This window comes from Cyclopterus lumpus, chromosome 24 (genome assembly GCF_009769545.1).
Source record: "Cyclopterus lumpus isolate fCycLum1 chromosome 24, fCycLum1.pri, whole genome shotgun sequence".
NCBI classification, from domain to species: Eukaryota; Metazoa; Chordata; class Actinopteri; order Perciformes; family Cyclopteridae; genus Cyclopterus; species Cyclopterus lumpus.
The window spans coordinates 9,287,269-9,303,825 of NC_046989.1; the positions used below are offsets into that span (position 1 = coordinate 9,287,269).

Here is a 16,557-nt window from a genome sequence, read left to right on the forward strand (position 1 = left end):
AAAATAAAAATACACAACATTGAGTTGTGATAGAAGCTTTTTTTTAAGCAGACTGTAGAGTGAATTAGTGCGTTTGAATAATGGCTCTTTTGAAGGTATGACACACAAACAGAAGAATCATCCATGCACTCTTTGAGTGACAGACAGCCACCCGGAAACAAACATCAGAGGAAGAAAGGAACTACAAACTCCAATCTGGATGTGATGTCATACATTCAAGGTGTTGAGTCAGACGGGGCCGAGTGGAGCAGGGTCAGAGTGACGGATGCTCTCTGGGTAGCACTCGCTGGAAACCCATGCTGCTGATCCACAGCTAATAATAGACAATACACGGATAGACACAGAGTGGAAGGTACGCTCTCTCTCAGTGAGCTTGTAAAAAACTAAAGTTTTACGGCCTGTGCCATTTGTCTATATACTGTGTTGCTGTCTGGGGGCCAGGTTTAAGTTCGACAGTGTGTGTAACTAACAAACGCTGCCGTCATTTGAGTCAAAACCATTTAGTTATTTCCTTTATGTGCACCTTACATGCTGACGTGTGCAAGAGTGGATAGAAATTTGCCAAGAATTTCTGAGTTGACATTACTCACAAAAAACATGTATCCGTCTCCTTTGAAATATGAGAACATACAGTAGACCGCCTTTTCACTTGTTTAAACACCCACACATTTCCATTCAAAACTAAAATATTCTTTAAGACGTAATCATTCCAAAGCCTGAATCCGTCACTACCGGTCCGCTGGCTGTTGAAAAAGGAGAAGAGGAAAAGCCCCCTTGTTCATTTCAGTTGACAACTTTGATACTTGGTGGCAAGCTTCGAGGCAAATAGTATGTTAATAAAGCACACAGCAGGAAAAAGAGTGCACAGCAGGAAGAATTCAATTTACAATGGATTTAATAAATGTAAAAAAAACGTATTTTACCGTACAGTATTATTAGCAGACGCTGTACAGAATGGAGTTTGCACACATTTATGACGGAAAATAATTCCAATTGTACTAACTGCATGTAATATCAATGGCTTATAATGTTGAATATATGTGTGATGGCTCAGCAGTTAATAACATCTATGTCTGAACAAACTAGACTCATGTTTCCACAGCAACCATCTTGACGTTGGACCGAGTTCAGCCTTCAGTGACTCCGTAATTATTCCCATTTTAAACAGCAAAACCCATCACATACCTAGATGCATAGACTCTTACTTACTGAAAAACTAATCCCTATAAAAAAAATCACTTAGAAGTGTGTGGCGGTGTCTGGCAACGGCCTGGATTTTCTCTTCTCTTATTATTTTTGCTTTGTTCGAGACGTTTCTGGGCGTCAGCCTATGGGACAGGTGAGGTCGGGACTTTATAAAATGGTCGCAACCAGATCACATTGCTGTCTCCGTCGTATGAAGAGCTGCAGGTCTGTGTGACCAAAAGTAAGGGTGAGCCCCCCCTCACACACACACACACACACACACAGAAGGCAGAATGAAGCTGCGATTCGGCTGCATTTACACAAAATCCGTCAATGCGGCACCTTTCCACAGTGTTCTGCGTAGATCAAAAAGTAATCAGAAATCTGAAAATAATGTATTTTTCCCCTTTCTATTCATTTTCTAGACTGCTTGTCTATCACTGCTCTCTCTCTCTCTGTCTCTCTCTCTCTCTCTCTCTCTCTGTCTCTACTTTTAAGTGAATATCATAACACACTGATATCAAGATCATATATTTTTGGACCACACCACCCACCCTTACCCTCACGACGCCCTGGTGCCTTCCTCCTCCACAGTGTTCACTCATCACTCTACAGCCCTGTCTGCAGCAATAATAATAGAAGAGTCACAGCCCGACCATCAGAACCACATTTCACTGGCGCACGGGAGAACCCAAAGGTTGTCTTCAGTGCCCCTGAAGGCTAGTTCGGGGGAAAATTAATCTTTAAATATATCTGACTCTAATAACCATTTGAATGAATTAGCTAGGGGAATAACCCCAAGTCATTCCAAAAGAGAGGAAAGAACGGTTGCGTGTTTCAGGCTCTTTCTCCTCGTCAGTGTAAATGATAGTGAGCAGCAGACCCCGCCCCCTCAACCTCGGGTCTCTGGAGAGGTGTTACTGTAGGGGTTTGGAGAGAAGAGATGAGCTCCCTTGAGAGATTCAATATGAGGGATTGTAATGCCCTAGGAACAGTAGGAGGATATTAGCTTATCTGAGAGAGGGAGACAGGGCAAAGAGAGAGAGAGGGAGAGGGCCAGAGGGAGAGAGAGAACTGTACAGATGGAACATACACAATCCACCGTCATATTTGTGTCTAGTAGTCCTCTGTGACTCTTGTTATCTCAGCGTGCTTACAGCAGCACAGCACAGCCAATGAGGTGAGCACCAGCATGAGTGTTACAATAACCGTATAATCTTTAACAGGCGGTCTGGCTCTGTGTCTAAGAGCGGCGGACACAACTGTATGACTATTTGCACGTGTGCGTATGTGTGCAAAAAGTGGAGGAAAAAAAAGCATTTATATTGCTATTGTTTGCAATTATTTACATAGAAAATAGTTGTTCGCTGCTTTATTAATGCTGTACATATCTAATTTAGCACCTTAAAACCTAAATGACAAGTTTATCAATGAGATATCCGATTTATATTCATATTCATTCATATAAGCATAATCACATGGAGTAAATGGAAATAACATTTTTTTTTTTTTTTTAAACCAGCATAAACAACATTTTATCACATCTATTATAGAACATAAAACAATCCAAATACAGCAACTAAGTGGAGATCATATTTTGTATAAACACTAATCTGGTAACAGATAACAGACATGGTCTTGGTTTGACACATGCCAGGTCCAGAGAGATCTGAGCAGCTCTGACACTGTGTCTCGTTTTTTTATTGTCTTTTATTTATAGACACACACTATTTATTGCCTCTGGAGAAGCCAATGAAGCCACATGAGTCAGTGTTTTAAAATGACTCAGTGCTTCACCTTTTACAACATGTTTCCCTTTTTACAACTGCAATATGCAAGCTCAATCACTGAGCAGCCTTGCAACATCACTCCGGAGACACTGTATAAATCATGACATTATTAAATCATGCATTTCGCAAACTTATGTTCTTTGTAAATGAGAAAAAAATATATTTTCTTTATTTGTGACTGCAGCACTAACCAACATGTTTTTGAGTCATATTTCAGAGATTCAATACTTTGTAACCAAGCAACTCAGCTTGAAGTAAAATATATTTAAGATTGATACCACTCTCTGTATGCTAAATATGAAGCTACTGCTAAGTATTTTTGATTCTTCTCGTAGTTCGATAGCACAAATCCAGTTAGTGGCTCCAGTTAGAGTTGGATGTAAAACTCTCCTCTGGCAAGACAAAATTCAGCTTCATCGTCATTAAACGGCACAGAAGTGGGAGGAATGGCTTAAAACTGTAACAAAAGAAAGAAGATGTGCCTACCTCATCGTAAGTGTAGCGACAGTCGGCCTTCTTTGATTTCAGATCCCATAGGACCACGATCCCAGACTCGTATCCAATTATAAGCTGGAGAGGAAGAGCGACAGGCAGTCAGTGAGATAGTTAGGAGAGATGACAGAGGAGATAGAATAGACCTCATGAAGGGCGGAAAAAAGAAGTCATGCATTTGACATTATCGCGCAGCATGAAAGGACGCCAGGTGTAGGCAGGCTGTGGTGGTTCATGGAGAAACCTGACCACCCTGGGTCACACGACATGATGCTAAAAGTTTTATTTAGAACATAAAGTGTGAGTTTTTTTGAGGACTTATTTATAGAAATTCACATGTGTCAATAAAGCAGATCAACTGTATTCAAGCCCCTTATGTGTGATCATATACATGCAGCATGTTCTGTGTACAAAGGTCAGTTAAAGTGGAATATATATATATATATATATAGTTTACATATATATATTTATTTATAAAATATATATTATAGGTATATATATATATATATATATATATATATATATATATATATATATATATATATATATATATATATATATGACTGCTATGGGAGAGAGGATGACACATTAATAATGATACATTATGTGTATTTGTATTTTGTGTTTATTTGCATGTGTGTGTGGACAGAGAAGAGTTGTCGTTTACCTTTCCCTCATCCATGGGGTTGTCACTTATGTGCACAACTGGTCCAGGGTGAGCCTTGGAGGACCTTATGACAGAGACAAAGAGAGAGACATACATGTGTTGCTCTTCAAGCTGTGATGCAGTACTCAGACATTAAAACAAGGCCACAAACGTACAGTTCTCTCATCGCAGAGTGACGTATGGAAAGGGTTAAGGGGGGAAACAAGTGTCTTTGAACCTGTGTAAGGGGTCCAGGGAGGACAGCTCTGCCAATCACTCCAAGGCTCTAAAAGGCTGTTCAAAGACATAAGCTCTGTTAAGGTTGTGATGGATGGCACTGTCAGGCCAGGCAGTCCCCAATGGCTGTGTATGTGCCTGCGTCCGTTGCTGTGTGTGTGACCATTTATTTGCATGTCAGCGGAGACAGCACAAAATGCCCGACTGCCCCCTCCTCTCTTCCCTCCTGTCTGTGCTTTACCCTCCAGACATCCTTATGTCAAATCTCCTCTCTCTGCGTGCCACGTGCCTGCAGAATCTACCTAACCTGCACTGCCTTAAAGAGATGATGTGGCTGCAAAGCGCCAGAGAAGGTCACAGCTGAAAAAGAGGGACTGTTAGAGTCTTAAACATAACCCCAATACCTGGGAGCAAGGGGGGGGGGGGGAAGTCACCAAATAGAGGTAATACAGAAGGAGGTCATGGTTTTTTTATTCATCTGTAAGTCGGACAGGAAAGACATGCTGGTGATAATAAAGACTGTGTGTATGGATTTAAATGCTCCTTGTTAACCTGCCTTCCCCCATGACCATCCCCTAGCAGCAGCGAGAGTGTAGGGGAAGAGGGGTTGTTTCGTTGAATATATTAATCTAGTCTGCCTGACTCATTGATCCTTTATCTGACTGAGGTTTAGAATCTAAGGCCCCGACCATAGCCCTGAAATATGAGTAGCCTAACTTTGCTGAGTACAGATGAGTCCATTGCGCTGTCCGTGGTGCTGAAGTAGCAGAAGGAATTGTAATTGCAACTTCTTCTCTGAGTCCCACCCTTTTTTCAGTTCAGTCTTTGATCTATAATAGTGTGTGTGTGTGTGTGTGATGTGTTTGTGTGTACGATCAAGGTTATACTTGATTATTCATTCATGTTTGGGGAAGAAATATTTTTATTGCACTTCCACATTTAAATAAAGAGATCACTGCTTTCATGCTGTGCTACATTCCTACATTCCTTCTGCGGTAAAAACATTTGCTTCAATATAAGAAAAATATACATATTTATATCAATTTGCCAGTTGCGTTCAGATGACCCCAGTTTTAAAAATGTATATAAGCAAGGGCCCAGAGAAGGATAGCATCTACTGTCTGCTTGTGTGTGTGCCTGTGTGTGTGTGTGTGTGGGTGCGTGTGAGTGTGTGTGTGTTTGTGTTTGTGTGTGTTAAAAGGTAGCAGTTAGTGGGCAGGCAGGCAGTCAGTCAGTTGTCTCTATATTTAGCCTGTTTGTGCCAGAGCCTTATTACCTAAGCTCTGCTGCAGCTGGAGCTGTTGATTTATCTAATCCCCCTTCACTGCCTGTCTTTCAGCTAACAGTCGTCCATAGCAGAACGCTCATGCGCGCGCGCACACACACACACACACACACACACACACACACACACACACACACACACACACAAACACACACATTTGCATGTCGGCACAGTTAAGAGACATCTTAACATCCACCTCATTTGTAAAACCCACATCCATAACAGACAATTAGCCTCTTGGTGATTTACAAAATGCAACTTGCATAAAAAGCCGCCTGTCCCAGGATTTTAATGCGCAATGTTCTCCGTCTCCCTCCGTGAGACTCCGTAAACAAATCTGGTTTGTTAAAACCTGTTGTTATACAGTAAATACATCTGACATGAACACATTCTCAAAATACATGTTCAGGTTTGGAGATGAAGGAGTCACCATGGCAACAGAGGCAGAATGGGCAGAGCACAGACAGGCTCCCAAAACTCATCCATACCCTGCCACACACACACACACACACACACACACACACAACTTCAACACGCCTCTGTAAGCACACATTTCTGACTGCGTACTGCTGATGACTCTGCGTTTTGCATAAAGGATAAAAAAAGGTCTTTGGGGACAAGAACAATTGGGGAGGAGTGAATAAAAGAAGATGTGTGTCTCTGATAGCTTATAGATGCTTTAGTTTTAAATGCACACTACTCTACTACTATGCATGTCAATGCATACTTGTTTGGCTGTGAGTATGCCATTATCCTTATGGCATCATTCATAGTTATGGGTATCACATTTGTGTCTTACAATTACTGATTCAATGTCTTTCATGTCACACACAGATGACAACTGGAGTTAAGCTAAATGCCTCATGGCAAATATAACACTTAAAATATCCACGTCCTTGGCACCTTCAGTTAAAAAAAGTAATATGCTATAAACCTTTATTGCACCAAATCCTTCTTTGCATCTCAAATATTCATCTGAAACGCAGTGATGCCTTCAGTACTTTAAAGAATAAACCATTTGTATGTGTGCACACATATGCATCATAGAGGAAATGTCTGTGGGTGTGTAGATGACGCAAGGGGGATGTTTAAGCGAAAAGGGAGGGTTCACCTCCCAGAATTACACACATAATATAATTAAAAAAACGAGGACTTAACTACATACACACATACATGTACAGTAACACACACATGCACAGTGAAAATTCTGAACATCAGTTGTCCCCATAACAATGTCTCCGCGGCAACATGGCTTGAAAGGCCTGTTTGCAGCACGGCCGCATGTCACCTTGGACTATGATTGTGTGTGTGTGTTAATGCATAGGATAAACATGTTCGAGATGAAAGTGCTGGCCCAGCTGTACAGAGTACATGCAACGTTTTTCAGTGCATGAAAGAACACAACTTTAAGACTAAATCCTCCAAAACAGTAGCTTTTTTGCTTAGATCCCCTCCTGCTGTGGAATGATAAAGGCATTGACAGCTCAACTGTGACACACATATTTCTGCTCCCTGTTTAAAAGCTTACTGAAAGACAGCAAGACCAACAGAAACAACCATCATGTGACGTGTTGCAGTTAAAGGAGTTAGATCGTTTGGGATCATCTCTCCGTTAAGTAGGGGATAATGCCCTTCGAGGTGTCCATAATCAGGAATTAATGGGTCTGGCCTCTCCTCAGTCTATTAAATCCTGATAATGGAAAAAGGGCATTATCCTGCTTTTAACATGTACACTTGCCAAAGAAAACTAAAATGTAGACCATTCATTTATATTTTTATACAAAATGAAATAAAAATATTGTTGCCACAAGCAGTGACGTGTGTTTCCCTGAGGCTTTGCTAACAATCCTGGCACAATATTTACCATCCCACAAAGTTTGTATGCAATGAAAAAGTTACTGCTCCAGTAAATAGGATAAACCTCAGATATGACTTTTCAACGGGAAATAGTTCTAGTCTGCTCAGCGAAGAGAAAACAACATTATATGCTAGCGAGATTCAAAATCAATAGTCTGGTGGTTTTATTTGGAAACCACCAGACTATCTATCCAGCCGTGTCTGTTGGCCGCAAGCTGAGAAGGCGAGTTGAATAGTGAATGAGATGTGAGACTTTTTTTGGACTCTCTTTGGATACAAGCTGGCATTGTAACATTAGTTCTCTAAAAAAGGTTTGTAGCCTTAAGTCTAGTCCGGTATATTTTGGACCAAATTTGTCTCCAGTCTCTCCCGATACTGCTGCTTATATAGGTTTAGTTTTGTATTAAACTTACTCTCACAAAATAGAGAAGTGTATTGATTTAGAATCCAAGACTGTACCTTCTGAATGATGACATGCATGCTAAGTATACTGTACTGAATAAATGGATGTGAAGACTCAAAATGATTTGTAATGGCCACCTTTCCAAGTGCATAGGGTGGTGGGAGGCTGGGTCCACCAGGAAAAGTCACTGTTCCTCCATCTGCAGTCTGGGGTCCTGGGACCACTGTCAATGGCTTTGAGGATACTGGATACCGTGAAGCTCCCTAGTGGGGCACTACTGTATCAGCTCAGGTCCACTCATATGCATAAAAACGTCTAAGCATGAAAAATAAGTAATTACAGGTTGGGAGAGTGGGAGAAAATAAAAGAGGACAGAATAGGCCTCGGGCCAACATGTCCACGTGAACTATGTGTCATAGTAAGCCATAACATTTCACCACTCCTGTCCCACTTCTCTCCGGCCCTCTGTACCCAGTGACCATCTAGCTGAATCAAAATCAAACTCACACACAGATGCTGCCAGGTTCAAATCTATAAATATTCTTGCATATACAGTGCATACATAAAATGATGCATCATGTGAACAAACACAGATTCACATGTGGCCTTATGGAAATGTCCTTAATGCCTAAAGCACTGACTGAACTATAGTGCATAGCAGTTGTTATGCACTGTAATATATGTGAGTCATACAAACACACAGAGCACTGGGACAGGCCAGTCCAGGCCAGGCCAGGCCAAGCCGAGCCAGGCCTGGGGCCACTGGCACAGCTACTGCAGCTTGTCTCCAAATAACAAGGCCCAAGGGAAGATGACCAAGGTACACATCATATTCTAGACTCCTTGCAGCAATTACAATAGAACAAAGGTGTAGAAGGCAGGCCTTAAAATACAATCTTTAAAAATGCTTTTAATAGCACTACACGTACTACCAGTTTATCACAATAATACTAATGTAGACAACTCCAAGTGTTCAGCTGATGATATGGAAATATGACTTAGCTTAGAAGTTCAAGTCTGCAACACCAACAACATTTCGTTTAATAATCAATTTATGATGATAAAAAAACAGAGAAAAGCATTTAACATGTTTCCTGAATACAGTATTTAACCAATTCATCAATTCTAAAAGAGAATAATTCTTTCAGCACTACGGTAATTCCCGTTCTTTTAGATCAAGTACTAACTTCTTCTAAAGCCAGAGTCAGAGAAGAACAATGGGAAAGGTACAGAGGCTTTTGTACCTGGACTACCTCAACCCTACCAACCCCACAGCTGGCAAAGAACAAAAGGAGAAAGAACAAGAGAATCACATCACACCTCTCTGATCTGGGTCAAAGCAAACCACAGACACAAACTCATAAATATAGACATATATGCAAACTTCTTCTGTAACACATCCATGACTCAATTGCTGGCACTGCCGCCATCTTCAAGACACAGTGTCTCATAGAATGGCTGTGTGAGGGATTGAGGCCTTAACCAAAAGATATAGAAAGCTCCTTTACAATAAATGTGTAGGGCTGAAGTTTGGATGGAAACAACAATATATGTCAAAGAAAGTGTTGAGTTTAAACAAAGCTGTTGCATTTTAATTTTTGGGTGGGTTGAAGAAATGGAGATAAAGTAGAGATGTATACAGCTAAAATATCAGGTCATGCAGGTCAATATGGTTCAAGATTACTGTGAACTAAAACATACTGTACTGTATGCCACTTGTAATTTGTACATGTCATTGTATTATTTCAAAAATAAATGGAAAGTTTACATTTGTATTATCCTGGACTAGCTATATGGTAAACGTGCTGTAATGTTTACAGCTTCTGAAATCTGTGATGTGGAGAAGGGGATATTGAGGCCGTTCTAAATGGCCATTTACAGGCTCCTTTTGCTTCATGTAGAAATGTTAAATTTCTAAATCTAATACCAACGCTACTGTTATGGAAAGGACATGACTAATCTCCCTTTGTTGTGCCGGCTGAGGTTTGGCAGGTTGAACCAGCCATCGTGTACATGCAGTGTTTGGGGTCTGATACCCGGCGTACCCCATTCTTATACGGCCAGTCCCGGTTCACGGTTACTTGCAAAATGTGTGTGAGAACAGGTGAATGAGATGCTAAAAGCACTTCATAAAAGCAGTCCATTATTTCAATAATTGCATGTTGATTTAATTATCCTCATAATTGTTGTATTAATTTATTAATTTTCATAATATTCACTTTTACTTTTCGTTGAGAACGCTTTTTCATGGCATCAAGAGCAGCTTTGGAATGGAGGAGGTATTTTAAAATAATATGAGGACGGTCGGGGAAAGAAGCCTTGACGTGAAGTAAGGTGAAGAGGAGTGAACGGTACCGTAAAGGTAAAATAAAAATACCAAAGAAAAATGCAAGTTATTGCTTATCTTTTAGTCAAGAAGAACTCCTGCATCTACCTCTCCATCTTATCATCCACATCTACCTTCTTTCTCATCAAAAATCCCTCCTATGTACCCTCTTTTTTCTTTAATTGAAAACCTTTTCCTTCCACCTCTTTATCCTCACAACTCCTCTTCTGCTCTGCCCTCCGTTACCTGTATTTATCCCTCTGTCACCACTCCATTCCTCTCCTCCATCACCTTCCTCCTCTGCATGTCCTTTACCCCAGGCAAAAGCCCCGTCTCATCCATTCCACTCCCGTCTCCTCTATGTCACACACTCCCCCCCCCCCCCCCCCCCTCTCCCCCACCACTCACTCGCGCCTTTCCTTCCCTGCGGCTCTGTCGACGAGAGACGTCTGTGTGTACCATACACTGATGTCGGCAGACACCTGTTCCACCCCCTCACTCCCTTCCTCCATCTTTTCCCTCTCTCCTCCCACGCACACACTTGCACAGAAGGGGATGAGGGGGAAAGCGTGAAGCAAAACGCTCCAGTGAATAATTTAAGTCTCTACAGCAGGGAACCAAAATGGAGCCTGTCAAACTGACAGATCCACTGAAACAGCAGAGAGACAGGTCGCTCACTACCTGGAGTCCGACACTGTGCCTGAAAGTGGTAGACTGACTAATTCTTTCTTATCTCATTATATTTAAGCCACAATAACCTTTTGAAAGGTACAATGCTGATTACACGGCATCACTTGCCTCTCTTAAGTTCTGCAAGGTGAGTCAAGACCCTGGGATCAATGTTGCAGTACTAGTGATATGAGTTTGATTCCTACAGAGTTCAACTATTGATCCGCGTATCAGGGATTCAATGTGGATGAGAACCCCCTCCATACCGCACAGAAACCTGCCCAGCAGCATGCTAAGTTGGCAGCATTTGAAGAAGAGGAAAAAGAGGAGAGCAAATGCAAGGAACATGCAGGGCATTGGGAGTGGGAGGCAACATCAGGGTGACACGTGGGCCGTTACACTCACAGTTCAATGGCTTTGTTCCACATGATGACGTAGCCTGAGAGCATAAAGGACTCCACGTTGACGAGGTGGATGTTCCCTCGTTCTGTGCCGATGTACAACCATTTACTCTGGAAGGGCAGGTGGCAGAAAGTTATTCTGTGAAGAGAAGGAGACACGCGTTAAAATTGTGTGCAGAGAATGACAGACGAGAGGGAGAGGAAGGGCGGACCAGGTGGAACCAGGGAGAAAGACACGGACAGCCGAGAGACAGAAGCATCTTGAAAATCAATCAACGTCCTTTTATAACGGGAGACACATTATGCAAAACTGTGAGAGGATTATTTACCACTCAATCAGGCCGAAGCAGGCGACATGAGTGGCAAACCAAAGAGATCTTTGAGTCATTCAATCAGCCACCTTCTATCCAGACCTACAGGGTACACGAGGGCAAAGAGACACCGAGAATCCTCCTGTTTTCATCTTCACTTCCCCGTCTCCTCTTTTCATCCATCCATCAGACTTAAGTTTAATGAGAGGTTAGAAACCCTTCCCTCCTTAGCTGTGGCTATCCATTTATCTTCTCATTCCTTTTTTATCATTTTGCTCTTTCATCCATCCTTCAATTCAACCCTCAATCCATCTGAGGAATAATAATGTACAACCTTGGTAATCCGCCGTGCTAATATTTCAAGGTCGCCAAACTCCTCCAGTGATCCTCTTTATTCGGCACGGTGCTTTGAGCTACACCTGTGGACTTCAGAGGCCTGTGTCTATAAGACAACACCCCCGGCTCATCAGCTGGTACACACCACCCAAGTAGGGAGAGAGATTAAGTTGTGTCCATCTCTTTTGACAGCACTTTCTTCTGTATCTATTACTTCCAACAGGAAGGACATACTGGAGTATTTCCTCTGCGTTCATGACATATCGGCTCATATTTAGCAATGGAATCACTCTGCACAACAAGTTGAATATCCAGATGTAATATCTGCTGTCAAAGATGCGTTAGATATAGTATGTCAAAAAAATAAAATAGTGTGTCATCTTGTCAGAGATAAATTAATATAACATTAATATGGCATTAAACTCAAGACTAGGCCCTGTGCAGTATTTAAGGAGAGATCAAAATAAACCCTTTACCCATTCTTCAATTACTCTTTTCAAACTACATGGCATTACAGCCATGTCTCCAAGCAACTATATATAATAAGAAAGACATCTTATTTTGATCAACATAAACATCAACATATTAAACACATTTTAATTGAATGAATATGAAAAACATTCATAATCAACACGTTTTTTTCGCTAGAATATCCACTCCTAGCAACTAAAGCATGATTCGCATGTTTATGGTCCAGGGCAAGTGAAAGCACGCGGTTAATAGGGAAAGAGTCAACGATGCTGGACTCAAACTCTGGTCTCTGGTATGAAAGTCACATGATTTATACCTGCAAAGTGCAAGAAAGTGACACTACCTAGATTTGAAAAATGCTGCAAGTGATCTGCGCAGCAATTATGTTTCCTCCTGAACATATTTGGCAAAGGATGCTAGAAGTAGACAGTATGCATGTGTTTTGTCATATAAAGGGTTAAACATAAACCTTGCATTATACTGTATAAATAAACATACACTCAATAGCACAAGCAACACATGGATTTGTGTAAACATGTCCTTGCAGTGACTTTGAGTGTCTGTGTGTTTTAATGCGCTGTATGCTCTCTCTCACTCTCTCTCTCTCTTTTCTCTCTTCTCTCTTCTCTCTCCGAGTAGCAGCTCCTACCACCACACAAACACACGCGCACACACACACACACACACACACACACAAACACACGCGCACACACACCCACACACACACACACACACACACACACACACACACACCTTCCTCCTCTGCTCCCCCAGTGCTCTGCTCCAAAGCATGAATATATTCATTTTTGGAGAGGAATTGGGCTACTTGACAGAAATCTCATCCACACAATCCAAAATGTACACACTCTCAAAACACTCAAACACACTAACCTACATTTACATACAGGAATATCGTAATACTGGAAGAGTTGCACATGCTCACCTGACGAGCAACATGACTATCTTGCAATGCGTTCTATTCATATATTACCAATGTGCTTTGCAAAAAACATATGGGAGGAAACGTAATTTGTAGTCCTGCAAATGAGTTGTTCATGAACATGATGTTAAGGGTTGCCAGAGCACGAGATGACTTACTACCATTAACAGTTTCACTAGATGCCTAAGAGCCACAGGACTTTTCATGACAACTTGTGGCGGACTGTCCGATATGAATTCACGTAATTACATATGTTCTGTAAATGTATGTTGCATACAGGCGGCCACCTTCGGCTCTGCCGTGTGACGCCAATGCAGAAGTGTCTTAAAACCTGCATTCTCTCTAATGACCAGCAGGGGGAGACTGCTCTGGTTGAAGAAAGAAGTCAGATTGTATGAAAGTCTATGAGAAAATGAGCCTACTTCTCACTTGATTTATTCTCTCAGTAAACATTGTAAACATGAGTTTATGGTCTCAATTGCTAGTTTCAAGTCTTCTTTAATACAACATGATGTTCATTTAGTAAATGGTCCCATTGAACAAGGTATGCGTTAGGGCAGGCTTACTGTGATTGAGAAAAAACCACACGGCGACGGACGTAATGCAAGATGCAGATCCAATGGGAGACGTCGCGATACCTACATCTACTTCTTATATGCACTTTATGGTTGTATATAAATATGCTTGATCTGTGTATGGGCGCACATACAAGCCAGCTGATTAGGTGTTCTTAGAGCCAGTATTAGAGGGCCGACTGAGAGGCAGTGGCAAGAAGCATAATTATACAAATGTACTCGCAAATTAGCAGCGCGTGTGTGTGTTTCCATTTCTTTGCGTGCGACTAATTGTTTGTGCAATTGTGCAAGTGTGCTTGTCATTGTGTTCACACTTGTTGTGCATGCACAAGTGTCCTGCTTCAAGTGGTCACGACACACAAAGGCAGATGCCAGCTCGCAGGCTCAGGGCCAAACACGTTGCCTCAGAAATGACAGACGCCTGCCACACACAACTCTGAGGTTAACTGCACTGTGGGCTCGACGCATGAGAGGTCACTGCAAGTGAGAGAGGCACACTTTAGAAAGCCATCACTTACAATGTTTGGTTTTATGTGGCGTTCCTATCAAAGAGGACTGTGTGTGCCTGTCCGTCATTAGAAAGTCACCGTCCATCTGCTCAAATACTGACTTGATTTATTTTTGGGGATTTTTATTTTTTATTCATTAATCTGCCCTTGAGCAAAGCACTAATCACAAACTGCTGAATGGCTGAGTAGACACTACGGAAACACTACGATTTAGTTCCAGTAATGAGTATGCTATTGCTGCAGCAAAGCAGTAACAGGACTCATTATTTAACACTTAAAAATATTATGGAAAAATGTAATGTATTCAAACTATCTATTAAAGAATCATGCACAATAATGGCAGGGGAAGCGACTGACAGAAACATTATGTATCAGAGAGTCCAGAGAACCCAATCTACGAACAGGGTCTCAATTAAGAAATATCTAAGCTGTTAAAATTCCAATATTAAGTGACTCGGATCAGCTTTGGAAAGCCAACATTCAAGTAGCTAGAATCAAATGTATCAAGAATACAATAAGTTAGTGTTCTGAAATCAAATAATCTAAAATACAAAGAGAAAGTAACAGTAGAGGTCTTATTTATGTTGTCTGTGTACCGGTGTGTGTGTGTGTGTGTGTGTGTGTGCTGCATTGATGATAGCTGCCACATCTGCAGTGCATTCCTGTGAGGCCAGGAGGTGACGAGAGCATCCTACGCCAGAATGACTCGGCAGGATTTCTTTTGCGCTCCCTCCATCCCCACACTCCTACTCACAGACTGACTCACTGCTCTCTGGCTGAGGCCCAGTCTGTCTCAACTCCTCCTCTCCTCTCCTCTCCTCTCCTCTCCTCTCCTCTCCTCTCCTCTCCTCTCCTCTCTCCTCGTGCCTGTGATATGATGTGAATGGATGCTTACGCTGGAGGGCTTTCTGCAACACTGCTTTTCCCCATCAACTTGAATACTGATCAGGCTAAGGAAGGCGAGAAGAAGAAAGGAAGGTGGGAGAATAGGATGTGTTTCTGAGTATTGGAATGGTGCCCTCAGAAGCCAGGAAACATTGATTTATTTGTCTTTTGTTCCTTTTTTTCCCCCATTGCACCCTATTAGGAGGCTGTCGTGGCTGGATTATGTTATGGTTGGGTCCACCGCACCCTGACAAACTAAAGTCAAGCTTTGAACAAAGGAGCAAAGGTCAAAAGGAGGAGATGGGATAGAGTGGCAGTGGGTGACTACGACTTTTATAGGTTTTACAGATCTGTCCAATTCAAACCTGCAATGTGTCCCATAAACCAATCACACTGCTACATACTTCAGCATCCATTGTTACCTTCTGATGACACTTCAAGCTGTGATCTTCTAAACACCATTGTTGTAACCGGATGCTATTTCTTGTGACAACTATATTACAAAGCAACCGCCGTGTGCAGACTTTTTATAAAAATATACAAAGTAGAGAGATATTTATAGCCTTTAGCGAGAAGAGATCTTAAAAGCTTCTCAGCGTGCAAGACGTGATAGCAAAGTTGAAATAAGATAGACTGAACTAGAACCTGATGGTCCCAATAACTTTGGAGGCTGCAGAGTTGTGTATCAGTTCACAGAGAGGGGAAGATGGAATCAGCAAACGTGTATACAATATGATACCAATGTACAGGTGAGATACAAATTCACTATCAATACCTGCCAGCATGCGGTGCCAAAAGAAACAGGAGGACCCTTAAAGGGCAACACATACAATGATGTATGACAATCATCATCACAACCTTGCCCATTATTAGTGTGTAAGCCCACGAAGCGGCTTCGTCTTGGAGCCTGAAAACATGTCAGAATAAGCTCATTTTCTATTTCCAGCAGCCTTTTGCGACTGCATCCAACCAGCATTAACGCCCTGGATCAGTGTCTCTATGGCGCCTGTGCTATAGGCATCAACTGATGCGCGGCAGATGATGCAATTACTTGCAACGCAGCTGGTAAGTGTTGTGCTTAAGTAGACAAACACATTCACGAAGACACAATTAAGTTTCCAGTTCACCTGAGCCGTATGGCTTTGGCATGTGGGAGGAAACCAGTAACCTGATAAAAAAAGATGCAAACTTAAGATAAGATAAGATAGGATGATCCTTTATTAGTCCCGCAGAGGGGAA

The 16,557-nt window shown here is 41.8% G+C and overlaps 1 protein-coding gene across 2 annotated transcripts in view; it reads right to left on the minus strand.

Annotated features, from left to right (window-relative positions):
* Positions 1 to 16,557, minus strand: part of stxbp5a (syntaxin binding protein 5a (tomosyn)) — a 79,105-nt gene that overhangs the window by 28,609 nt on the left and 33,939 nt on the right. For both annotated transcript variants that reach the window (XM_034528056.1, XM_034528057.1), the window contains exons 5-7: positions 11,296 to 11,430; positions 4,135 to 4,198; positions 3,462 to 3,545 (exon numbers count right to left, since the gene is read on the minus strand). In XM_034528056.1, coding sequence (XP_034383947.1) covers positions 3,462 to 3,545; positions 4,135 to 4,198; positions 11,296 to 11,430 — 283 coding nt within the window. The remainder of the gene's footprint in view (positions 1 to 3,461; positions 3,546 to 4,134; positions 4,199 to 11,295; positions 11,431 to 16,557) is intronic.